This window comes from Elephas maximus, chromosome 2 (assembly GCF_024166365.1).
Source record: "Elephas maximus indicus isolate mEleMax1 chromosome 2, mEleMax1 primary haplotype, whole genome shotgun sequence".
NCBI classification, from domain to species: Eukaryota; Metazoa; Chordata; class Mammalia; order Proboscidea; family Elephantidae; genus Elephas; species Elephas maximus.
This window is the reverse complement of record NC_064820.1, coordinates 37,393,216-37,420,036: the sequence shown is the minus strand read 5'-3', so window position 1 is coordinate 37,420,036 and position 26,821 is coordinate 37,393,216. Positions and strand designations below refer to the sequence as shown.

General features: G+C 41.5%; 1 protein-coding gene across 1 annotated transcript in view; it reads left to right on the top strand.

Moving 5' to 3' along the window:
• Window positions 1–26,821, top strand: part of MTMR12 (myotubularin related protein 12) — a 90,015-nt gene that overhangs the window by 24,251 nt on the left and 38,943 nt on the right. Inside the window, exons 2-5 of the mRNA XM_049861699.1 lie at window positions 20,261–20,321; window positions 23,072–23,214; window positions 24,255–24,327; window positions 25,549–25,679. Of these exons, the coding sequence (XP_049717656.1) occupies window positions 20,261–20,321; window positions 23,072–23,214; window positions 24,255–24,327; window positions 25,549–25,679 (408 nt within the window). The remainder of the gene's footprint in view (window positions 1–20,260; window positions 20,322–23,071; window positions 23,215–24,254; window positions 24,328–25,548; window positions 25,680–26,821) is intronic.

The following is a 26,821-nucleotide window of genomic DNA, read 5'->3' as shown; positions in this document are numbered from 1 at the left end:
GCCCCGAGCTAGCGGCTGGCATCTGGAAGGGGTAGTGTTAAAACCCTGAGTTTGCAGCCAGCAGGTCAGAAGTGAGGGTGTCATGTGGACTCCCGAGTTTGCGGCCGGTGTCTACCTATTTGGCAGTCTTGATGGGTTGTGTCCTTATAACTTGTGAGCTTTGACCTGGCTCCAGGTGGCTAGGGGCAGAGAGAGGGAGTGCCGCAGGGGCGGCTGCTGTCAGACGTGGTTGAGAAGTGGGAAGGTGGGGATTTGATTAATCTTCACATTTTGGGGATTAGATTTATGTTGATTCTTATCCATGAAGTCTGCCAGGTGCATTTACTAATCATTCTGTCCTGTTTCTTCTTTTCACCTTCATTCCATTTAAGAGGCAGTATAGCATCATTTAAGAACACAGACTCCTCTATCTACACCTGGATTTGATTTCCACCACTGCCACGTACTAGCAGGGTGTCTTAGGCAAGTTATTTAATTTCTCTGTACCTTAGTTTCTTCATCTGTAAAATGGAGATAATAGTGAGTATATAACCCTACTTCAAAGGATTGCTGTGAGGATTAAATGAGTTAATAAGTATAAAGCCTTTTAAACACTGGTGCAAAATAAGACTTAATAAGTGATTGTTGTTATTATTCATCTCTAAACGCTAGTAAGGGCTGACCCTTGAAAGTACACTCTTTGGAAAGAGGGTCAGAAGACTTTGGCATTCCAGAAAGCACGTTTGTGATTTCTAGAGTCCAGGAGTGACTCCTGAGCCATGATGTAGTAATTTGGAATGTTGCTAAGGAAGAGATTGCATTTACTCATCCAGCTGTGAAGGTCAAGTTGGGCAGCTTTTAATACCTTATTCCTTCCGAGCACAGCGTAATCAGGAGTAGGATGGACACATGGGATTTCATCTTGTCATATAGCTCACTTTAAGATCTGTATCTAGGACTGAGCACATCCATATGGGGGCAGTCCTGTACCCTTGTTGGTACCCACTTCACCTCTCCTCTGTTCGGCTGTGCTCATTTTCCTGGAATAAACAAGCAGCTGATATTACAACTATTTCTCCTTTCTCAAAAACATTAAAATATTGTTTCCATATTTATTATTTGTTTTGTGGAGTTGGAGAGGCAATTGTAAAATATAAGGGAGAAGGAACTATAGGGCATTGCCAATGAATACTCTCTATTCTGTTCTTCCAACCCCCACCCTATCTTTTGAAAAACAAACCAAAAAAAGAAATTCAATAAAAAAAAATTTTTGAGGGTTAGTGTCTTTATGATTCCTATTTGTATACCCTGATTTATTGGAGTGGTCTAGGTTATTTCTTTTTTCAGGACTCGTGTGTGTTTTGATTTGGAGTGGTGGTGGTAGTGGTGGTACTTTTCCCCTATGTCGAGTATTTGTAAGAACTGGATAATGTATATTTACTTTTTTTGAAGCATTAACCACGGAAAGTTTAGATAATAGTGATCATTGAGTACAATGTGATTCCTTCAATTTCAATGCTTAAAAAAAAGCAAGCTGATTGTCCTTGAGTCAATTCTGACTCCTAGCAACTCTATAGGACAGAGTAGAACTGCCCCATAGGGTTTACAGGAAGTGCCTAGTGGATCGAGCTGCCTACCTGTTGGTTAGGAGCCATAACACTTAACTATTCTGCCACCAGGATATCCTTCAATGCTTAAGTGCTTATAAAGATTTTCATTCTTAATTTTTTTTTAATAATTTTTATTGTGCTTTAAGTGAAGGTTTACAAATCAAGTCAGTCTCTCACAAAAAAAACCCATATACGCCTTGCTACACACTCCCAATTACTCTCCCCCTAATGAGACAGCCCACGGTCTCCCTTCACTCTCTCTTTTCGTGTCCATTTCGCCAGCTTCTAACCCCCTCCACCCTCTCATCTCCCCTCCGGGCAGGAGATGCCAACATAGTCTCAAGTGTCCACCTGATCCAAGAAGCTCACTCCTCACCAGCATCCCTCTCCAACCCATTGTCCAGTCCAACCCATTGTCCAGTCCAACCCACGTCTGAAGAGTTGGGTTCAGAAATGGTTCCTGTCCTGGGCCAACAGAAGGTCTGGGGGCCATGACCACCAGGGTCCTTCCAGTCTCAGACCATTAAGTCTGGTCTTAGGAGAATTTGGGGTCTGCTTATCCCACTGCTTTCCTGCTCCCTCAGGGGTTCTCTATTGTGTTCCCTGTCAGGGCAGTCATCGGTTGTAGCCGGGCACCGTCTAGTTCTCGTCTCAGGATTATGTAGTCGCTGGTTCATGTGGCCCTTTCTGTCTCTTGGGCTCGTAATCACCTTGTGTTGCTCCTTTGATCCAGGTGGGTTGAGACCAATTGATGCATCTTAGATGGCTGCTTGCTAGCCTTTCAGACCCCAGACGCCACTCTTCAAAGTGGGATGCAGAATGTTTTCTTAATAGATTTTATTATGCCAGTTACTTAGATGTGCCCTGAAACCATGGTCCCCAGACCCCTGCCCCTGCTACACTGGCCTTCGAAGCATTCAGTTTATTCAGGAAATTTTTTTGCTTTTGGTTTAGTCCAACTGTGCTGACCTCTCCTGTATTGTGTGCTCTTACCCTTCACCTAAAGTAGTTCTTACCTACTATCTAATTAGTGAATATCCCTCTCCCACCCTTCCTCCCTCCCCCCTCTCGTAACCACAAAAGAGTGTTTTCTTCTCAGTTTAAACTGTTTCTCCAGTTCTTATAATAGTGGTCTTATACAATATTTGTCCTTTTGCAACTGAATAATTTCACTCAGCATAATGCCTTCCAGGTTCCTCCATGTTATGAAATGTTTCACAGATTCCTCACTGTTCTTTATTGATGCATAGTATTCCATTGTGTGAATATACCATAATTTATCCATTCATCTGTTGATGGGCACCTTGGTTGCTTCCATGTTTTTGCTATCGTGAACAGTGCTGCAATAAACATGGGTGTGCATATATCTGTTCATGTAAAGGCTCTTATTTCTCTAGGATATATTCCAAGGAGTGGGATTGCTGGATCGTATGGTAGTTCTATTTCTAGCTTTTTAAGGGAGCGCCAAATCGATTTCCAAAGTGGTTGTACCATTTTACATTCCCACCAGCAGTGTAGAAGTGTTCCAATCTCTCCACAGCCTCTCCGACATTTATTCTTTTGTGTTTTTTGGATTAATGCCAGCCTTGTTGGCGTGAGATGAAGTTTCATTGTAGTTTTGATCTGCATTTCTCTAATGGCTAATAATCGTGAACATTTCCTCATATACCTATTAGCTACCTGAATGTCTTCTTTAGTGAAGTGTCTGTTCATATATTTTGCCCATTTTTGAATTTGGTTACTTGTCTTTTTGTAGTTGAGTTTTTTCAGTATCATGTAGATGGTAGAGATCAGGCACTGATCAGAAATGTCTTAGCTGAAAACTTTTTCCCAGTCTGTAGGTAGTCTTTTTACTCATTTGGTGAAGCCTTTGGATGAGCATAGGTGTTTGATTTTTAGGAGCTCCCAGTTATCTAGTTTTTCTTCTACATTCCTTATACTGTTTTGTATACTGTTTATGCCATGTATTAGGGCTCCTAACATTGTCCCTATTTTTTCTTCCATGATCTTTATCGTTTTAGATTTTATAGTTAGGTCTTTGATCCATTTTGAGTTAGTTTTTGTGCATGGAGTGAGGTATGGGTCTTGTTTCATTTTTTTGCAGATGGATATTCAGTTATGCCAGTGCCATTTGTTTAAAAGACTGTCTTTTCCCCATTTAACTGTTTTGGGGACTTTGTCAAATATGAACTGCTCATATGTGGATGGATTTATGTCTGGATTCTCTATTCAATTCCATTGGTCCATGTATCTGTTGTTGTAACAGTACCAGGCTGTTTTGACTACTGTGGCGGTATAATAGGTTCTAAAATCAGGTAAAGTAAGGCCTCCCACTTTGTTCTTCTTTTTCAGTAATGCCTTATTTATCCGGGGCCTCTTTCCCTTCCATATGAAATTGGTGATTTTTTTCTCCATCTCATTAAAGAGTGTCCTTGGGATTTGGATCAGAATTGCATTAAATGTATAGATTGCTTTTGGTAGAATAGACATTTTTATAATGTTAAGCCTTCCTATCCACGAGCAAGGTATGTTCTTCCACTTATGTAAGTCTCTTTTGGTTTCTTGCAGAAGTGTACTGTAGTTTTCTTTGTATAAGTCTTTTACATCTCTGGTAAGATTTATTCCTAAGTATTTTATCTTCTTGGGGGCTACTGTAAATGGCATTCATTTGGTGATTTCCTCTTTGATGTTCTTTTTGTTGGAGTAGAGGAATCCAACTGATTTTTATATGTTTATCTTGTATCCCGATACTCTGCTGAACTCTTCTATTAGATTCAGTAGTTTTCTGGAGGATTCCTTAGGGCTTTCTGTGTATAAGATCATGTCATCTGCAAATAGAGATACTTTTACTTCTTCCTTGTCAATCTGGATGCCCTTTATTTCTTTATCCAGCCGAATTGCTCTGGGTAGGACTTCCAGCACAGTGTTGAATAAGAGTGGTGATAAAGGACATCCTTCTCTGGTTCCTGACCTCAGTGGGAATGTTTTCAGGCTCTCTCCATTTAGGGTGATGTTGGCTGTTGGCTTTGTATGAATGCCCTTTATTATGTTGAGAAATTTTCCTTCTATTCCTATTTTGCTGAGAGTTTTTTTTTTATCATGAATGAGTGTTGAACTTTGTCAAATGCCTTTTCTGCATCAATTGATAAAATCATGTGATTCTTGTCTTCTGTTTTATTTATGTGGTGGATTACATTAATTGTTTTTTTAATGTTGAACCATCCCTGCATACCTGGTATGAATCCCACTTGGACATGGTGAATTGTTTTTGTGATATGTTATTGAATTCTGTTGGCTAGAATTTTGTTGAGGATTTTTGCATCTACATTCGTGAGGGATATAGGTCTGTAATTTTCTTTTCTTGTGGTGTCTTTACCCGGTTTTGGTATCAGGGATATGGTGGCTTCATAGAATGAGTTTGGTAGTATTCCATCCTTTCTTTGCTCTGAAATACCTTTAGTAGTAGTGGTGTTAACTCTTCTCTGAAACTTTGGTAGAACTCTGCAGTGAAGCCGTCCGGACCAGGGCTTTTTTTTCTTGGGAGTTTTTTGATTACCTTTTCAATCTCTTCTTTTGTTATGGGTCTATTTAGTTTTTCTACCTCTGTTTGTGTTAGTTTAGGTAGGTAGTGTGTTTCTAGGAATTCATCCATTTCTTCTAGGTTTTCAAATTTGTTTGAGTAGAGTATATAGTATATATATATTAGCATAGGTCGCTATGAGTCGGAATCGACTCGACTGCAGTGGGTTTTTTTTTTTATATAGCTTTTCATAGTAATCTGAAAGGATTCTTTTAATTTCAGTTGGGTCTGTTGTAATATTGCCCATCTCATTTCTTATTCGGGTTATTTGCTTCCTCTCCTGTTTTTCTTTTGTCAGTTTGGCCAGTGGTTTATCAATTTTGTTGAGTTTTTCAAAAAACTAGCTTTTGGTCTTGTTAATTCTTTCAATTTTTCTGTTTTCTATTTCATTTAGTTCAGCTCTAATTTTTATTATTTGTTTCCTTCTGGTGCCTGTGGGTTTCTTTTGTTGCTCTCTTTCTATTTGTTCAAGTTGTAGGGATAGTTCTTTGATTTTGGCCCTTTTTTCTTCTTGGATGTGTGCATTTATTGATATAAATTGGCCTCTGAGCACCACTTTTGCTGTGTCCCAAAGGTTCTGATAGGAAGTCTTTTCATTCTCATTGGATTCTACGAATTTCTTTATTCCATCCTTAATGTCTTCTGTAATCCAGTCTTTTTTGAGCAGGGTATTGTTCAGTTTCCAAGTGTTTGATTTCTTTTTCCTGCTTTTCCTGTTATTGATTTCCACTTTTATGGCCTTATGGTCAGAGAAGATGCTTTGTAATATTTCAATGTTTTGGATTCTGCTAAGGCTTGCTTTATGACCTAATATGTGGTCTGTTCTAGAGAATGTTCCATGTGCACTAGAAAAGAAAGTATAGTTGGTTGCTGTTGGGTGGAGTGTTCTATATATGTCTACGAGGTCAAGTTGGTTGATTGTGGCATTTAGATCTTCTGTGTCTTTATTGAGCTTCTTTCTGGATGTCCTGCCCTTCACCAAAAGTGGTGTGTTGAACTCTCCTACTGTTATTGTGGCGCTGTCTATCTCACTTTTCAGTGCTGATAGAGTTTGTTTTATGTATCTTGCAGCCCTGTCATTGGATGCGTAAATATTTAATATGGTTATATCTTTTTGGTGTATTGTCCCTTTTATCATTATGTAGTGTCCTTCCTTATCCTTTCTGATGGTTTTAACTTTAAAGTCTATTTTGTCAGAAATTAATATTGCCACTCTTGCCCTTTCTTGATTGCTGTTTGCTTGATATATTTTTTTCCATCCTTTGAGTTTTAGTTTGTTTGTGTCTCTAAGTCTAAGGTGTGTCTGGTAGGCAGCATATAGACGGATCTTGTTTTTTAATCCATTCTGCCACTCTCTGTCTCTTTACTGGTGCATTTAGTTCATTTACATTCAGGGTAATTATGGATAGGTATGACAGCAATGGGTTTTTTTTTTTTTATGAGTTTAGTGCTATCATTTTGATGTCTTTTTTTGTGTGTTGACAGTTTCTTTTTCCCACTTGATTTTATGTGCTGAGTAGATTTTCTTTACATATTGTCCTTTCCTCATATTTGTTGTTGTTGATTTTGTTTCTGCTGAGTTTGTATTTTTTCCTTGTATTTTATTTTGATGAGTAGGACCGTTTGTCTCCTTTGTGGTTGCCTTATTATTTACCCCTATTTTTCTAAATTTAAAACAACTTTTATTTCTTTGTATCGCTGTATCTTCCTCTCCATATGGAAGGTGTATGATTACATTTCTTAGTCCCTCTTTATTATTTTAATGTTGTCTTATTTTATGTAATGACATTGCCGTTACCCTGTGTTGGGCTTTTTTTTTTTTAATCTTGCTTTGTTTTTTTGGATTTCCCTGTCTGGGTTGACTTCTGGTTGCTCTGTCCAGTGTTCTAGTCTTGGGTTGATACCTGATATTATTGATTTTCTAACCAAAGAACTCCCTTTAGTATTTCTTGTAGCTTTGGTTTGGTTTTTATGCATTCCCTCAACTTGTGTTTATCTGGAAATGTCTTAATTTCACCTTCATATTTAAGAGACAGTTTTGCTGGATATATGATTCTTGGCAGGCAATTTTTTTCCTTCAGTTTTTTAAATATGTCATCCCATTGCCTTCTTGCCTGCATGATTTCTGCCAAGTAGTCTGAGCTTATTCTGATTGGCTCTCCTTTGTAGGTGACTTTTCTTTTATCCCTCGCTGCTCTTATAATTGTCTCTTTATCTTTGGTTTTGGCAAGCTTGATTATAATATGTCTTGGTGACTTTCTTTTAAGATCTACCTTATGTGGAGTTCGATGAGCATCTTGGATAGATATCTTCTCATCTTTCACAATATCAGGGAAGTTTTCTGCAAACAAATCCTCAACAATTTTCTCTGTATTTTCTGTTATCCCTCCCTGTTCTGGTACTCCAGTCACTCGAAGGTTATTTCTCTTGATAGAGTCCCACATGATTCTTAAGGTTTCTTCATTTTTTTTTTAATTTTTTTATCTGATTTTTCTTCAAATATATTAGTGCCAAGGGATTTATCTTCAAGTTCAGAAATTCTAGCTTCTACTTGCTCAATTCTGCTGCTCTGACTTTCTGTTGAGTTATCTAATTCTGTAATTTTATAGTTAATCTTCTGAATTTCTGATTGCTGTCTGTCTTTGGATTTTTCCAGCTTATTAAACTTTTCCTTATGTTCCTGAATAATCTTTCTAATTTCTTCAGTTGCTTTATCCGTGTGTTCCTTGGCTCGTTCTGCGTATTGCCTCATTTCCTCCCTCGTGTCTTAAAGGGTTCTGTATATTAAACTTTTGTATTCTGCATCTGGTAATTCCAGGAATGCACTTTCATCTAAAAGATCCCTGGATTCTTTGTTTTGGGAGCCTGTTGAGGTGATCATGGCCTATTTCTTTATGTGACTTGATATTGACTGTTATCTCCGAGCCATCTATAAGTTATTGTATTAGTTTATGCTTGCTTATTGTGTCGTAGCTGCTTGCTTTGTTTTGTTTTGGTATACCCCTATCGGTTGCTTGAGTGAGCTAGGTTGATTATTTTTGTCTTTGGAGCTCTGGTGTCTTGTCCCCAGCTGGCTAGAGCTGTTATCAGGTATATCAGTGTAGGAGTCCATTCAGTTTTCTTGTATGAATTCAGCTCAGGTTTCCAGGTAGCTGATAGCAAGTATGTGGTACAGGCTCTGTCCTATAGTCTTAGAGGGGCAGGGGTGATTGGCATATATACCGGTATCTGATTACAGCAGGGGGTCACGCTCTGAACAAGGCAGGGGGCTGAGAACCGACCCCAAGTGTCTCTGAGGAAAACGCGTCTCTGTTCCCTAGAGTGTGCTGGTGGGTGGGCTCTGCAGAGGAACCATGGGCACCCAAAGTTTTTGTTGTAAGGACTGGGAGGTACCAGGTATCTTTGGACCCCTGTCGCTGGTCACTGGGTGACCTGAGTGGAGCTACCAGACCCTCTTGTGGGTAGGTGAGGACCATGTTTAATAGACAAAGCAATGTCAAACGTCAAACACCCACCTCTCCACCACACAGCTGAAATGGTTGGAGTTTGCCAACAAGGGCCTATTCTTCTGAAATAGGCCCACACAGGTCCATGCAGAAGGGAAAGGTGCTCAAGGTCCACAGATGGTTTATGCCTGGACAGGAGCCACTTCTGTCCTGAGGTCCCCCAGTTAATGGAGCTAGCAAATTATCTTTTCCCCCCCAATTGCAAATTTATTCCTTCTCCAAGGCCAGGACAATGGCTCTATGTGCTCAACAGGTCCTATCTCGGGCCCAGGGAAGTCAGCTGCTAATGCTGGCTTGGGGGTGGGGCGGGGCACCGTAAAATATACGCAAGTACTTAGCTTTTGCGGAGAGCGCCCTTCTCCTCGGTTCCAGAGTTGTGAGTGGGCTGTGTGCTTGGCTGCTTGAGGAAACTGTGGCTGAACGCTAGGACCAGCCTGCCTCCGCCACTACCGCTCCGGGAATGGTGCCCGAGGGCTCCCAGTGATTCAGGGCCGGTAACTCCTCTCCACCTCTGAATGGCCTCTTCCTCCCCCTACCCCTCAGTTCATTGTCTAAGCTTGCCTTTGATGCTCAGGGCTCCCAGCTTGTCACAAATATACTCGTGTCACTTTTTTTTTGGGTCTTTGTTGTAAAGAGGGCTTGACAGAAGCATCTGTCTATTCCGCCGTCTTGGCTCCGCCCCTCTATTCTCAGTTTATCAACTTTAGCAACTTAATCTACTTTCAGTAAAGTCAGCAGTTCAGAAAGCTTTTCTTTGGTACAAGCATACCTGAGCAGTCCTTCACCTCGGATGTGGTGGTCTCTTCTCTTCAGAAAGCCATTAGTCTACTCTTTTGGTCTTGTAGTGGGTTCAAAGTACTTTCTCTTGCAAAAGATAAGACACAGAATGACCAGACCTAAATCATTGTGACCTTGTAGAAAACACATCTTATTAATAGAAGATAAGTTATTTCTTTTTCCATAGCTTTAGATATTCATGCATAGTCAAAATCTTATGAAATTAAAGCTGACTTGAAACTAGTTGCCAGGGGGTCTATTCTGACCTCATGGAGAAGACCCCATGTATGTCTGAACTGTGCTCCACAGGGTTTTTAATGACTGAGTTTTTGAAAGTAGATCACCTGGTCTTCCTTCTGAGGTTCTTCAAGGTGGACTCAAACCTTCCAGTCTTTCAGTTAGCAGCTGAGTGCGTTAACCGTTTGCACCACCCAGAGGCTCCACAGAGCCGATTTGGATATTGCTGATTTCAGGAGTTTCTGATCCACACAAAAAAGAATTGAGAGACCTCCAGAGTAAAGTCAATTTACTTTAATGTGGGAAACAGGATTAGAAGAGAAATAGAAATTATTGTACTTACGTGATAGGATCTTGCATAATTGCAGCTTTTAAGAAATATATTTGAGTTGTATGTTTGCTCATTAAAGGAAAGGAGGAGAAAAGAAACGAAATCATGAAGAGCTAGGATTTGGACTGTGGACCCATGTCTGAATTATTTCTATTTTTAGTACATAGAAGTTTGAAGAGACATGGAGAAAGACAAATCTTAAGTTACTAAGACTATGCTATATTGAACAATGGAGCCCTGGCAGCACAGTGGTTAAGAGCTTGGCTGCTAACCAGAAGGTGAGCAGTTCAAATCCACCAGCCACTCCTTGGAAGCCCTATGGGGCAGTTCTGCTCTTTCCTGTAGAGTCACTATGAGTCGGAACTGACTGTATGGTACGTAACAACAATATATTAAAAATGGAACTTTATGCTTCAAAAAACGTAAATTTTGTTTTAAGATACTTATGGATTCCCACATAATCTCTGAATGCAAATATATTTTTTCCCTTCAAGTTCTCTGTTACAGTGGCAAAAAGAAGGAGTCTTAAATACCCATTTTAGAGAAATAAGTCAACTTTGAGGGGATATAATGTCTGTGTTGTGTCCTTCTAGCACTTTGGTGCTAAACGCGATTAAAACAAGTTGTGTTTTGGCACCTGTAGGGATCGTGCCTCTTGCAGTTTACCCCTTGGGCTGGGTACAGTTAAACTGAGAACAACAGTTTCAGTTTTGGATTCATAGACGTTATAAGGAGTACATTTACAAGCATTTTAGCCTATGAGAGCTTTGGTGTAGAAGAACCCCTGCCCTGTTCTTTTCTTTTTTTTTTTAAATAATTTTTATTGTGTTTTAAGTGAAAGTTTGCAAATCAAGTCAGTCTCTCACATAAAAGCTTATATACACCTTGCAACATATTCCCAATTACTCTCCCCCTAATGAGACAGCCCGCTCTCTCCCTTCACTCTCTCTTTTCGTGTCCATCTCGCCAGCTTCTAACCCCCTCTACCCTCTCATCTCCCCTCCAGGCGGGAAGTGCCAACATAGTCTCTAGTGTCCACCTGATCCAGGAAGCCCACTCCTTGCCAGCATCCCTCTCCAACCCATTGTCCAGTCCAATCCATGTCTGAAGATTCCTACCCTGTTCTTTTCAAGGTCATGGGTCTTTCAGGCAGGACTCTCCCTTTTTCTGCCTTTCCTGAGCTGCCCAGGTCCCTCACACTCTTGAGAAGATGTGCACTCTGAATGTGAACTTGGTAAGAAATCAGAGAATTTACTTTTTAGGACTCCCCCTCTCCCCAAAATCAAAGTATACACCAGTCCTGAAAAATGGAATAACCTGGAGGACTCCCAAAAATCAGGGTATACAAATTAGGAATCGTAGAGACACCATCCCCTTGAAGTGATCAGGCTGCTTTCCAACTTCAGCAGATTCTTGGGAGTCCGAGCTGACTTTAACTTTCACATGCTTTTGTCCTGTATCGGGCAAATCCTTGTACAGTGAAGTACATTTCCCTTAAGGAAATTATAAAATTTAATTTGTTCAACTGGTTCACAATTTTAGAATTCAAGTACAAAGCAGGAGAACTTGGGCTCTGGAGCTAGACAGGCCTTGGGCTGAATCCTTGTTAAGAGACTTAACCTCCTATAAAACCTCAGGCAAGTTCCTGAACTTTGTGAAGCCTCAGTTTCCTCATCTATAAAATGGAGGTAATTACAGTACTAGAGTTGTTGTGAAGATTAAATGAGATACTCAGGAAGGGTACTTACATGGCACGTAGACATTGTTGTTGTTAGTTGCTGTCGAGTCCATTGTGACGCATGGCGACCCCATGTATACAGAATAGAGCTGCTCCATAATTTTTGAAGTTTGTGACCTTTGGGAAGCAGATCTCCAGGCCTGTCTTTCAAGGCCCCCTGGGTGTGTTCAAACCACCAACCTTTTGGCTAGTAGTAGTTGAGCACTTAACTGTTTGTGCCAGCCCCTCCCCCCCCCAAAAAAAACCCGTTGCCATTAAGTTCCAACGCACAAACTCCCATATGGCACATAATAAAACCAAAAAACCAAACCCGTTGGAGTCAAGTCAGAAGCTTGATAAATGTTAGCTATTATTCTTATTATAGTTAAAAGTATGCAGTTTAGGTGGAAGATGAGATTTAAAAACAGATTGTGGAGGGCTTTGATTGCTACCCACAAACTTGGACGCATCTGTTTTTACTGCGCAGAGCCATTTGACTCAGGTTTTCGGCAGTGTTCCAAACAGATGAGGTTGCTGCACGATCTGTGTTTTGGATGCATATTGTCGTAATTTGTTTATTGGCATTTGAGGCAGGGGCTTCATGTATTTGATGGTTGTTGTTGTTAGGTGCTGTACCATCAGCTTTTGACTCATAGCGACCCCATGGGACAGAGTAGAACTGCCCCATAGGGTCTTCTAGGGTATAATCTTTACTGGGACAGATTGCCAGGTCTTTCTCTTGTGGAGCCGCTACATGGGTTTGAGCTGCCAACCTCATTTAGTTTGGCAGCCAAGCACTTAACCATTGTACCACCAGGGCTCCTTTTTTGATGGCTATATCACTTTATATTTGATTGTGTTGTTCTGACCTCTCATTTTCCCTGTTTGCAGTGTTGAAGAAGTCTGATGGATAGTGACAATTTTAATAGGAAGTTAAACACCTTAAGGAATCTTGGTGGTTGTGCTATAACCGCCCGCCCCCCCCCGCCCCCTCCGCCCATGTTGAAATTACCACATACTTGAAAAAAGATGTGACTCCTGGATGACTTGGTTGCTTTTTACAGGTTTTCCTTTTTCTCTATCAGATCAATTTTTGGTCAACAGTGTGGTGCCAGCAATGAAATCTATTTAATGTTATCCTAGTGAAGGAGAGGAAGGAGCCAGTACTTTTAAAATGAAAAATGTATCCTAAAAGCTTTTGGAGACATTTGACAAAGATGAGGATGAGTGGGAAAAGGTGCCCAGCCTTTTTCTTTTTTCTGGTAGGTTGATATTCACCCCTCTGAGAACGTGGTTTCCTGCTGCGATTTAGCAATTCTGATAGAAGAGAGTGGGTCTACAGTAGCCTTCCTTTCAGTGTCCAGTGAGGGAAAGCCACCCAGGACGCTGCCTCCTTTGAGGACACAAATACTCATAGTCCCACGTCCTGTTTTAGACCTTGCAGAGGCTCTCTTACACCTTATCTCAGGAGGCAGGCAATACAGCCAATTCCATTTTTTTAGATGGGGACACTAAGGCCCAGGGCACTTGCCAGGATCCTTCTGTAATCTTTGTATGCTTAAGCCTATCCAGGTTCCTGACTTAGTCCTGTCCCTTTTCGCCCCTCCCCGCCCCCAAAGAAATGTATTGGAGAGAGTAAACACTATGTGCTTAATTCACTCTCCTGCTTGAAATCCTTCGTGATCTTCATTGCACACAGGATACCCAAACTTCTGAAAATGGCCTGCAGACTTCTTTAGGCTGTAGTCCAGTCCGTCACTTCCCGAGCTGTGTTTCTCACTTCCCTTGCAGAATTACTTGCCTTCATGTCATTGCACCTTTTCTTTCCTTTCCTCTTCTCTCTGCTCCTATTGAACTCTTGCATATTCTTTAAAAGTCACTTCCCTAGAAAGACTTGAACAGTCTCCTTTCCCTTCTCCATTGATTCATCACCCTACAGAGTTAGGTGCCCCTGTTTTGTGCTCCCTTAGCCCCACATCAGTGCCTGTTATCATCTCGCCTTTATGATAGCATTCATCATATTATAATTACAAAAGTGTGTTGATATTATCTATTTTCCCCAATGAAACATGAGCTCCTTGTTTATTCTTGAGTCCCCAGTACCTAGCACTTGGTAAGGATTCATTTAAGTTACCTTTGGCTTTTACTGATGTCTTTCTACCTCCCATGTATAAACTTCAACTATCTTTAGGAGCCTAACCTCCTTTGTTTTTTTAAAAAAAGGAAGAAATAGAACATATATATGCTCTTTTAGTTTGGAAATTGCAAGGCTAAGAATGATATTTGTTTTTTTGTTGTTCATTTTTAAATCAGTTTCTGCTTTCCTCGGGCGTGTGTGTGTGTGTGTGTTAGCTATGTGCCTCTACACCCAGCGAGGTCATGCAGGGAATGTGGTGATAGCAGCCAAGAAAAGCTATTCCATGGGTGTTCTCATTAGCCAAATACTGGCAAAATCCTATTAGGCTTTACTGTTTGGAGATCTCATACATCATCACCCCACCTAAAACTCACACACTCAAGGCCGTAGATACTTGGTCTAGCTTTTGATACTTCCCTGCCAACTGTACTGATGAGTGGTGGATATGACACTGATTCCTAATCCTATGGTCCTGGATATGTTGGATGATATGATTCTGATCATCTGTGGTTTCTCTATTGTTAATGCAGTTGACCTAAGTCAGTACCCTTGGTGACAATCAACAGAAACCCACTGTAGCTAATTTATGTCAACAAGGGAATTTATTGTAACAGTACAGGTGTATGTAGCTCATGGAACTGTGAGCGAAAGATGTGGCTGGTCCTCACAAAGGCCTGGAAAGCTGATGGGAGTTCAGGCCATTATTGTTTGTGTGTCTGGGACTTGGGCTTCTGTCTCCACAAATCTGCTTCATATATCTCTCATCCTCTGTGGAACAGCTTTCACTGCTTCTCCATATTTGTGGCCAAATTTACAGTCTTTAGTTTAAGGAGCCAGCTTGATTAGCATCTCATAGCCCCTTGACTGAATTAACAGGAGAGGTAAACTGATTAGTCCATTGTGGGACAGACATCCATTCCCCCATGCAGTTGAGCTGGGGAGGGGGTGGTTCACTCCAGGAGGTTGGGGGAGCGGGGACCAGTTCTCTGGGAAAAGGGAGTTTGGGTAGGTCAGAATCTTAAGAGGTGTCTCCTGAAGATTGGTTTGTTTTATGGAACATGCAGAAAGGAAAAAAAGTAACTACCTTGTCAAGTAAAGAAAAGCAAAAGCCCAGAGTGATATATGATGTTTTAGTGCATATTCTGAAAACATGGCTTTATGTTATTCATCTCAAGCCTTTCAGCAAAGAAAACTATTGCCCTTTGTTCTTCTAGGAGATTCACTAACAATTTCAGTAATTAATGGTAGGTAAATCCTTCCTCATCAGGAGATGATGCTTCTGCTGATGTAAAAATAGGCTAGTCTTCTCAAAGCTGGCCCGGTTGGAACTGAATTCCCAGCACCAGCGAAGTTGTCTACCAGTTGATTGAATTTAACAAATAGCTTTGCCCTCCTCAGAGAAAGATGGTAGAAACTGTCAAAAAGAATCCTGCTTCGATTTTGTTCTTTGCCAGTGACAGATAAGGAAAATCCTTAAACAATGAGAATTTCTAAATTACCAAAACACTTATAGCATTTACATATGCAAGAATAGTCCCTGTCTATCGTTACATAAACTGCTGAGTAATGCCTGGGAATGCTGAGTAAAGCATTGGAATCATCAGGGGAGCTTTTTATAAAACCAGAGCATCCCCACACTCTGTTTCTGTAGATTTGTGGTTAGGCCTGAGTGTCTGTGTAGGTAACAAGCTCCCCAGATGATTCTGATACTCCCCATGTTTGGGAACCACTGCCTCAGAGGGGCTCGATTTGCTAGCATCTCTTAGGATGGAAGTTGTAGTCATCTCCAAGATAGACTGTGCTCAAAACAGGTTCTCTGAAAAAGTCATGACTTTCTTCTTCAGTCTCAAGATTGGCCTCAGCTGCGTCAGCTGTTGCCAAGTTTCTTTTAATGCCGTATTTCATTCTGAATTAACAAATTCAAAAAATTCATACCACCCAGATCTATTTGCTGATCTTTTTTTTTCTTTGTAGTTTATTAGTTGACAAAACTCGTTGTGTCTTGTGGAATTTCCAGTCTAGATTTTACTGAGTGCATCTCCCTGGCGTCGTTCTAACATGTTTCTCTGTCCCAGTGTTTCTTCTGCATTGTTGATTGACATAGAAGCCCAGGCAGCTTAAGGGTTAGGTATTTGGCAAAAATACTTCATAGATGGACTTCATTGGAGGCCACAGTGCCTCTCTTTTTGTTAACAGTTACTTATGATCCTGGCATTGGTCCATTAATTCATTAACGATTGCTAATTATCTTTGAATATTCAATAAACTCTGAACCCAAAATAGGGGCAGTTGAAGATGTTTTCACTGAGAACCGTGGCCCAGAACCTGGCCTCGATCCCTTATTAGAAGTGATTGCACTCTGTGACGCTGTCTTGTGGTTTTAGATAACACAGAGTGTTCACAACTGTCTTTACTAAGTGCTGGTATTTTACAGAGTAGGTGAATCAGTATTGAAATGATACACATTTTTTCTCTTCTTGGCCTTCAGTATCTTTACATATGTTCATTTTCTCTCAAAAACACTGAGTTTCCTTTTGCTTCCTACCCTTGATTCTTACTGAAGAAAAACGGGGAATGTCTTCTATTTCTGACTCTGTGTTTCAACTGCCTTAACTTTGATCCATTGTCATACTTTGAGGTGTGACACTTGACCTTGTTCCTTTACGTAGGGAGTGCTGCCCCTGCCCCTCCGCTTGGGCACTAGTAGGTGGTGTTTTTAGGTGCCATCGAGTTGGTTCTGACTCATAGTGACTCTGTGCACAACATAACGAAACACTGCCCGGTCCTGTGCCATCCTTACAGTCGTTGTTATACTTGAGCTCATTGTTGCAGCCACTGTGTCAATCCACCTGGTTGAGGGTCTTCCTCTTTTCCACTGACCCTGTACTCTGCCAAGCATGATGTCCTTCTCCAGGGACTGATCCCTTCTGACAACATGTACAAAGTATGTAAGACGCAGTCTCGCCATCCTTGCCTCTAAGGGGCATTCTGGCTGCACTTTTTCCAAGACAGATTTGTTTGTTCTTTTGGCCATGCATGGTTTATTCAGTATTCTTTGCCAGCACCACAATTCAAAGGCGTCAACTCTTCTTCAGTCTTCCTTGTTCATTGTCCAGCTTTCATGTGCATATGATGCGATTGAAAATACCATGGCTTGAATCAGTCGCACCTTAGTCTTCAAGGTGCCATCTTTGCTTTTTAACACTTTGAAGAGGTCCTTTGCAGCAGATTTACCCAATGCAAGTGTCATTTGATTTCTTGACTGCTCCTTCCATGGCTGTTGATTGTGGATCCAAGTAAGATGAAATCCTTGACAACTTCAGTCTGTTCTCTGTTTATCGTGATGTTGCTTATTGGTCCAGTTGTGAGGATTTTTGTTTTCTTTATGTTGAGGTGCAATCCATACTGAAGGCAGTGGTCTCTGATCTTCATTCATTAGTAAGTGCTTCAAGTCTTCTTCACTTTCAGCAAACAAGGTTGTGTCATCTGCATAATGCAGGTTGTTAATGACTCTTCCTCCAATCCTGATGCCCCGTCCTTCTTCATATAGTTCAGCTTCTCGTATTATGTGCTCAGCATACAGCTTGAATAGGTATGGTGAAAGAATACAACCCTGGTGCACACTTTTCCTGACTTTAAACCAATCAGTATCCCCTTGTTCTGTCCGAACAACTGCCTCTTGATCTATGTAAAGGTTCCTCATGAGCACAATTAAGTGTTCTGGAATTCCCATTCTTTGCAATGTTATCCATAACTTGTTATGACCCACACAGTCGAATGCCTTTGCGTAGTCAATAAAACACAGGGAAACATCCTTCTGGTGTTCTCTGCTTTCAGCCAGGATCCATCTGACATCAGCAATCATATCTCTGCTTCCAAGTCCTCTTCTGAAACCGGCCTGAATTTGTGGCAGTTTCCTGTGGATGTACTGCTGCAGCTGTTTTTGGATGATCTGCAGCAAAATTTTGCTTGCATGTGATATTAATGATATTGTTCTGTAATTTCCGCATTTGTTTGGATCAGCTTTCTTGGGGATAGGCATAAATATGGATCTTTTCCAATCAGTTGGCCAGGAAGCTGTCTTCCATATTTCTTGGCATAGGTGAGTGAGCACCTCCACCGCTGCATCTCTTTGTTGAAACATCTCAATTGATATTCCATCAATTCCTGGAGCCTTGTTTTTCGCCAATGCCTTCAGAGCAGCTTGGACTTCTTGTTTCAGTACCATCGGTTCCTGATCATATGCCACCTCTTGAAATGGTTGAACATCGACTGATTTTTTTTTTTTAATTTTTATTGTGCTTTAAGTGAAAGTGTACAAATCAAGTCAGTCTCTCGCACAAAAACTTAATATACACCTTGCTACATAATCCCAATTGCTCTCCCCCTAATGAGACAGCCCACTCCCTCCCTCCACTCCCTCTTTTCCTGTCCATTTCGCCAGCTTCTAACCCCCTCTACCCTCTCATCTCCCCTCCAGGCAAGAGATGCCAACATAGTCTTAAGTGTCCACCTGATCCAAGAAGCTCACTCCTCACCAGCATTCCTCTCTAAGCCATTGTGCAGTCCAATCCCTGCCTGAAGAGTTGGCTTTGGGAATGGTTCCTGTCCTTGGCCAACAGAAGGTCTGGGGGCCATGACCACCAGGGTCCTTCTAGTTTCAGTCAGACCATTAAGTCTGGTCTTTTTATGAGAATTTGGGGTCTGCATCCCACTAATCTCCTGCTCCCTCAAGGGTTCTCTGTTGTGTTCCCTGTCAGGGCAGTTGTGTTCCCTGTCAGGGCAGTGACTAATTCTTTTTGATGTAATGACTCTGTGTATTCCATCCTCTTTTGATGCTTCCTGCATCGTTTAATATTTTCCCCATTGAATCCTTTACTATTGCAACTCGAGGCTTGAGTTTTTTCCTCAGTTCTTTCAGCTTGAGAAATGCCGAGTGTGTTCTTCCCTTTTGGTTTCCTGCCTCCAGCTCTTTGCACATGTCATTATAATACTTCTTCTCGAGCTGCCCTTTGAAATCTTCTGTTCAGTTCTTTTACTGCACCGTTCCTTACTTTTGCTTTAGCTGCTCAGCATTCGTGAGCAAGTTTCAGGGTCTCCTCTGACATCCATCTTGGCCTTTTCTTTCTTTCCTGTCTTTTCAATGACCTCTTGCTTTCTTCATTTATGATGTCCTTGATGTCCTTCCACAACTTGTCTGGTCTTCAGTCACTCTAGTGTTCAATGCGTCAAATCTATTCTTGAGGTGGTCTCTAAATTGAGGTAGGATATAGTCAAGGTCATATTTTGGCTCTCGTGGACTTGCTCTGATTTTCTTCAGTTTCAGCTTGAACTTGCATATGAGCAATTGATGGTCTGTTCCACAGTCGGCCCCTGGTCTTGTTCTGACTGATGATATTGAGCTTTTCCATTGTCTCTTTCCACAGATTTAGTCAATTTGATTCCTGTGTGTTCCATCTGGCGAGGTCCATGTGTATAATCGCCATTTATGCTGGTGAAAGAAGGTATTTGCAGTGAAGTTGTTGGTCTTGCAAAATTCTATCATTCGATCTCCGGCATTGTTTCTATCACCAAGTCCATATTTTCCAACTACCGGTCCTTCTTTTTTCCAACTTTTGCATTCCAATCACCAGTAATTATCAATGCATCCTGATCGCATGTTCAATCAATTTCAGACTGCAGCAGCTGATAAAAATCTTCTATTTCTTCATCTTTGGCCTTAGTGGTTGGTGCGTAAATTTGAATAACAGTCATGTTAACTGGTCTTCCTTGTAGGCGTATGGATATTATCCTATCACTGGCAGCGTTGTATTTCAGGGTAGATCTTGAAATGTTCTTTTTGATGATGAATGCAACACCATTCCTCTTCAAGTTGTCATTCCCAGCATAGTAGACTATATGACTCTCCAGTTCAAAATGGCCAGTACCAGTCCATTTCAGCTCACTAATGCCTAGGATGTCGATGTTTATGTGTTCCATTTTGTAGTATATGTGAATCCTAAATAATTAGCTTAATACATGGAATATCCCTAAGTTGTTGGAATTTTGGAAACCCTGGTGGTGTAGTGGTTAAGTGCTATGGCTGCTAACCAAAGGGTCAGCAGTTCGAATCCGCCAGGTGCTCCTTGGAAACTCTATGGGGCAGTTTTACTCTGTCCTATAGGGTCGCTATGAGTCAGAATCGACTCGATGGCACTGGGTTTGGTTTTGGTTTGGTTTTAGTTAAAAACACTTAAAAAAAAAAAAAAAAGTACCTTGTCAAGTAAAAAAAAAAACAAACCCAATAGTATATGATGTTTTAATGTGTATTCTGAAAGCATGGCTTTATGTTCTTATTTCAAGCCTTTAAACAAAGAAAAATACTACCCTTTGCTCTTCTTTTCTAGGATATTCACACAAATGACAAAGAAGCAACGGAAAAGGAAGTAACTCTTCACTTGTTGCCAGGTAACGGCCATGTTAGCATCAAACCTCATGTGCGGCTCAAAGCTAATGATAAATTACCTCATCCTAGTATTGTTTTCATCCAGAGAGCATGTCACAGTAATGAGTTGGACACAAATATCAAGGTCTTTAGTTCCATAACTACACCTGCGTATTACAACATCTGCAAAGAATTTTTCTTGTTTCCGCCCTCCCCCAAACTGATGAAAATAAACCTGGCAATTTGATCACCTCTTTCACAAGCCCTGGTGGCGCAGTGGTTAAGTGTTTGACTGTTAACCAAAAGGTCGGCAGTTCGAATCCACCAGCCCCTCCTTGGAAACCCCATGGGACAGTTCTGCTCTGTCCTTTGGAGTCACAATGAGTCAGGATCAGCTCAATGGCAAGAGGTTTTTACAAGCAAACGATGCCTTTTTCAGGTTGCTTTACTTGGCCCCATCTATTACTCAGGTCTCAGATCAGGAAAAGCCCAGTCTTCCGCAGAGCTCTGTACCGCCTACTTTATCCCTACTGCCCACACCTCTAGCTGCCCTTGACTAAAGCAGCTGCCGGGGTATCCCAGGACAGGGCTTGATGGGTGTTCTCACCTGTCTGTCTCTGCTTGTGCATTTGAACACAAGTCCAGAGGATGCTGGTGTTTACCAACACAGGGGCCACCAGGGCTTTGCTCTGACGTCATTATGAAGGAAGCCGTATTGGTTAGATACTTCTGAAATGGAGGAAAGTGACTTTGTGGCTTAAGTTAAATCTTAATCATTTCTGAATTGAGGAGCAGCAACTACTTGTCTATATACAGAGATGTCCTGTGAGCTGTGTATTCAGTTCTTCTTCCACCGTTTTTTCCCAATCCAAAATAGCTTTTTTTCCCCCCGTAAGTCTGATTTTAGGTATACTTCTCCAAAGCAATAGGGGCCTCATTCTGGTACTTTTTATTTTATTCCAGCTTATTGGGAGAATATGTACAGATTTCTGACTGATCCATCTTCTTTGGTGAAATAGAGTCTTGTAACATTTAAAAATATATATTTTTAAATTTCAAAGCCTTTTTTCTATAATATATAATGGCCTAAACCTTCATTTGTATATCCTATCGTTTTGCCTTTTCTTGGGGTTATAGATTCTGAAATTAACTTTTATGTTTAGCTTAGTGTTAACATATATTCTACCATCACCTGTGTTGCCTGATGGTCTCGTCTAAGTGTGCAGCTTTGAGTACACAGTTAACTTCTCTGAACTTCAGTTTCCTAGACTAAGATCTTTCCAGTTCCCAAGCCCCTGGCTCCAGACTCTGTATGTGGTTGATAACGACGCACCAGCATGCTGTGCTTGCAGAGTCTCACCAGGAATGTCGTCATAGCTCCTGCGTGCTAATTTCTAGTCTCCGTGTACATTGACCACGAGATAGGGCCTGCCTAGTTTTGGGAGGGAGTGTCAGTATTGAAAGAACAATTTCATGTTAAAAGCATTAAACACAGGAAGCCTTGCTGACGAGTCCTCCATCTTGGACTTAGCTAAGGTACTTTTTCTGGGCCTATTTTAAACTTCAGTGTGGCCCTGACTTCATTGTTTTCTTCAAACTCTGAGGTCTCTATAGAGGCTAGCCTAGTGACTGAGCCATCTTCCTGTATTTCCTTAGAGTTTCAACCAGGGGTAATTAACCTCTTGAAAGAGGGAAAACAAATTCCATAACATGTGTCCCTTGATAGTTTTAGTGTCTGAAACTCTTCTTTGTTTTCACGTTGAAAGTTAGACTTGATCAATTTTGAGCTGAGAGTAAATGTAAAGGCATTGAAGGAGATACCCAGAAGGAGACTTTGAGGGGAGGGGAAAATGATTAGCTTTTCTTTTTCCCTGTGTAGTATTTACTTGGTTTTCATTTCCCCCACTTCCTTCTATTTTTCCCACCCTCACCCAGATGTCCAGCACTCATCACCTTCTCTGGTTCCAGGGAGCAGAGAGTACTTCCTGTCCCCAATCCTACCCTTTTGATTGTGAAGAGAAGCACTCTCTGCCTCCAGGAAAGGCAGCTTCTCCTGTGGGCTGGGTGCTTGCCGATAGAGCAGGAAAGGTGACACAGTCACAGAAAATACTCTAAACTAAGAAAGAGAGGAAACCATTTTTTTTTTTCCCCACAAACCTCTGACATCCTTTTTCCTCCCATCTTTGTCTCTGGAGCCAAAACGAGGGTGGCCGTGTCACAAAAAATTGCAGCACCTCCTGTGCATGGGGAAGCTGCCTGAAACCCTGTAGCCAAGGAGACAGTCTGCTCTATTTTAGCAGTTCCAGAGCTAGACATGGCACTTTCATGGGAAAGTGGGCCTGGAATCGATGGTACAGAGCACGCTGGCAAGCCTTTTCATTTTCCTTTTCCATTTCACTTAGGGTGTTGCGTCTATGGAATGTCTGCTTGGGTCAAAGTTAGAAAAGCACTAAGATCTGTGCTTGCAAGTGTAGCTGAGGTCATTACCACCTATTTGGAAATGTCCGTTGTTCACAGTGAAGAAGATAGAGAAATGTCTGGTTGAGGGTGGATCTGAGCTGTTTTGATTTTGCTTATTGGTGGTCCTCACTCTGCTTTACCTTTCTCTCCCAAGGTTTGGAGCCCCTGCCATGATGAAAAGCATAAGGTTTTGAAGGGCTGCATTGTATTGTGTGTGTGTGTCCTTGTGTATGTAGTGCCAGAAAGCTTTCAGTGTTTTCATACCACATGTTCCCTGAGGACTCTAAGGAGGACTTGTTTTGGTTTCGATCAGGTGAGCAGCTGCTCTGTGAAGCCAGCACAGTACTGAAGTATGTCCAGGAAGATTCATGTCAGCGTGGGATTTGTGGGAAACTTGTCTGCACAGACTTCAAGATTGCTTTCTTGGGCGATGATGAATCTGCCTTGGATAATGATGTATGTATGAGGTGCTTGGTTGACTTCTGGGGGAAACACTGCAATTGTGGCTCCAGTGTATTTCTCCCCAGCTTCCTAACTCCCCCCAACACACGTGAACACAAAGGCCAAAAGCCCTGCTTGCCACCAGTCCTGCTGCCTATCCCTCAGAATGTCCTTTCAGAAGTGGGACTATTCTAAAATTTCCCACCTATGCCTTATGTCACACTGCCTTGCATTGGGCGCCAGAGCCTGGCACTGTCAACTTTTTTCTTATTTTCTTCCATATTTCAATATCGTGTATATCACTCATTGGGAAAATACCTCCCCAAACACGCTAGTTCCTCATGCTTTCTCTGTGCTAAGCTCTTCCTCAAATTCAGTAACTGAGTTCAATAATGAAATTGATGCTGACTGCAGCACTGGAATTTGGGTTCACTTTATGTTAACCCAGTCTGAAGCTAGTAGTAGTGTCCTTGTAAGACTTAATCTCTGTTGTAAAGAGTAAGCAGCCAAGTAAGGAGAACAGTGTACGTTAATGGAAACCCAGCCAAGGCACTTTCTGGCTCCAGGCTGTTAGCTATCCCTGACCACCGTTGCTTCTTAAACAGCAGCACCATTGCTACGTCAAAGTGCCATCTTCTATGCTGTGGCCCACTGCAGGGGCCTGGTTCCTAGACCTGTACAAAGACAGCATTTGCCAGACGCTTGAATCACCCAGTGTCTTCTCCCTAAAGCTGGCTTCAGGTGGCTCCGTCAGTCACCTACCTGCATTTATGTGGAAAAATGTTCACCTGTGTCTCCCTTGTCAACACCTCTCAAACTGATGGTGTGTGGGATGGGAGGTTTGCCCAGGAGCAGCCCAGAAATGGCCTGTTCTGCCTGGGTTGAAAAATGAGTGTCTGCAGACTTTTCTCACATACTTCACCATCCTCCTGTCAGGGATAGGACTGCGTTTCCCCATTTTCCTTAATGTGTAAGTGGAGAGTTAGTGCTCTGTTTATAAATATCTAACGGGGCATAGAAAGGAGTTACAGTTGTTTTCTTTTTGAATCTTATAGGATATTCAGTTTAAGAATAAGGTTATAGGAGAAAATGACATCACACTCCACTGTGTTGATCAAATTTATGGAGGTAAGTTTCTTTTCTTCCCTGGGGAAGTATATCTGATAACAGTGGTGATATTTTTATGGTCCATTATTAAACCAATTGCTTTCAAATCAGTTCACACTCGTGGTGACTCCAGGTATATCATAGTAGGACTGTGCTCCCTAGGGTTTTCATTGGCTGATTTTTCAGAAGTAGATTGCCAGGGCTTTTTTCTGAGGCACCTCTGGGTAGGCTTGAACCTCCAGTCATTTGGTTAACAGCCAAGTGCATTAACTGTTTGTACCACCCAGGTACTCCCTAGTCCCTATAAACCCGCTGCTGTCGAGTCAATTCTGCCTCATAGCGACCCTGTAGGACAGAGTAGAACTGCCCCATAGAATTTCCAAGGAGCACCTGGCGGATTCAAACTGCCGACCCTTTGGTTAGCAGCTGTAGCAGTTAACCAGTACACCACCAGGGTTTTCTGTCCCTTATAGTTCACCAAAAAAAAAAAAAAAAAAATTATATATATTATCTTGTTTAAATCAGTTTTATAGATGAGAAAATTGTGAAGTGACTTGTTTTGGAGTCACTTAGTTTGGGGAGCTCAGACTTGAACTTAGAGCCTGTTCTGTCAAGTACTGCACAATGCCATTATGTGTTAGATGTTGATTATACTTTTGCTCTCAGTTAGCTGTATAGGTTTTACTTCAAAGGCTAATCTAATAAAGTCCTGTTGTATTGCATCAGGTTATCTTTTCTGCTCAATAAGTACACCTCTCCTGCCAAGCCTCTCTACTCCACTTCTCTATTTTTGTATCTAGGGCTTTTTCAGAAATTGTTTGGTAGCCATTTATGATGTTCTTAACGCTAGCAGGTGCTGAGTGTTTCCAAATTCAGAAGGGGACCTAGCTATAAGCCCAGGAGCTGACTGTCCAAAGAAAGCATGTCCCTGGTGATCTCCTTCCATCTTTTGTAATCACGGTTTCCTGTCAGTGGAATCAGTTCTGCCAATGCCACCAGTCCGTTTTGGGCTTGTGCCTACTCCAAAGGCCTGAAGAACCCAAACTTGCTCTTAGAGAGCCCAGGCCCCTGCCAGGTGGGACTGGATTCCTGCTGATGGTAATTTGGAGGTAGACAGTACCTTTCCTCTCACTTTTGAGAGGTATCTTTAGAATTCAGAAGTTAGTAGTCAGCCTTGTTTCTTTAGCATTAACTTAAAATTGCCTTATAATTTCCCTTCCTGATTTCCTCATTGATCTGCAGTGTTTGATGAGAAAAAAAAAACTCTCTTTGGACAACTGAAGAAATATCCCGAGAAACTCATCATCCATTGCAAAGACCTCCGGGTATTCCACTTTTGTCTGAGGTACACAAAGGAAGAGGAAGTCAAAAGGGTAACTAATTGAATATGTTTTCAGGTTTTATTTCCCATCAGACACTAACTCTAGCTTCTGCTTGTATTACACGAAGGTTGAGAGGAAACTTCACTGCTGTAAAGTTAAAGTTGGTTATAATCCCCTGTGCCTTCGTTAGAACATGAGAGGTAGAGGTAGTTTGGTGAATGATGCCTGTGTGTTAGCTGAGCACGTGGTACCTTTAATCCTTCAATCCATAGTATTTTTATTCTCAGAGCTGCTAAAGAGTGGGAAGTGGTAACCAGAGTCAGGATACAGTTGTAGGAGAAGGGGAACATCTGCAGGTAACACTCTTCTTCCACTTCGGACAGCCTCTCCAAAAGACAGTGTAGTTACCCCAAAGTCCAGTGAATAAAAGAGTTTACAGCTGGAAGTAGTGGTTGTGTGCGAGGAGGTATACAGGTCAGATGAGCAAAGCTGAATCATCCAGTGAGGCCTGTGCTTTGGGAGACCACATAAACTTAATCTCCTGATGCCAAAGCAAACTGAGATGTCCAACTGGGTGAACTCAGAAAGTGCCTGTACCAGTGGGATGTTCGTTGTAACTTCCGAGGTTTCTCCTATCAAAGATACTAGCATGCTGGTGTCATGCTAAATACATCAGGGGAAACATAGCAAGAGGCCAGTCCATATATGTTGTCTTTGGTTACAGAGAGCTTTGCACACTTACAAGTAACTCCTAATTTTCTTTGATGTAGTATGGTAGTCCAGTTAGAATTATAAACATGACTCTGGTATCTATTCTGAATTTCAGGGAAAATTCCCTGAGAAGCCAGAAACTTCATTTTAAATGATGGGTATAGTCATCTGTCCGAACGTGCTTTTGTTTGGAGGTTCAAACAGAAAGCACAATAGGTTGATTTCTTTTCCTTATTGTCTGGAAGAAGGTTCTAAAGGCCAAAACAAGTGGAACAGGATAGTTAAGTGTCTTGGTTATTATCTGATACTGGCCATAAGTCTTTGACATGCCAGATTTTTGGAGCATCTGACTTAAAGCTATTACGTTTTTTACCACCTTGTCTGAGAAATCAGATTACTTTTTTTTAATTTCCCTAGAAATTCAAAGCTCTTAGAAAACCTGACAAAATGGTTAGCATTCTCTTTATTTAGCCTTATCCCAA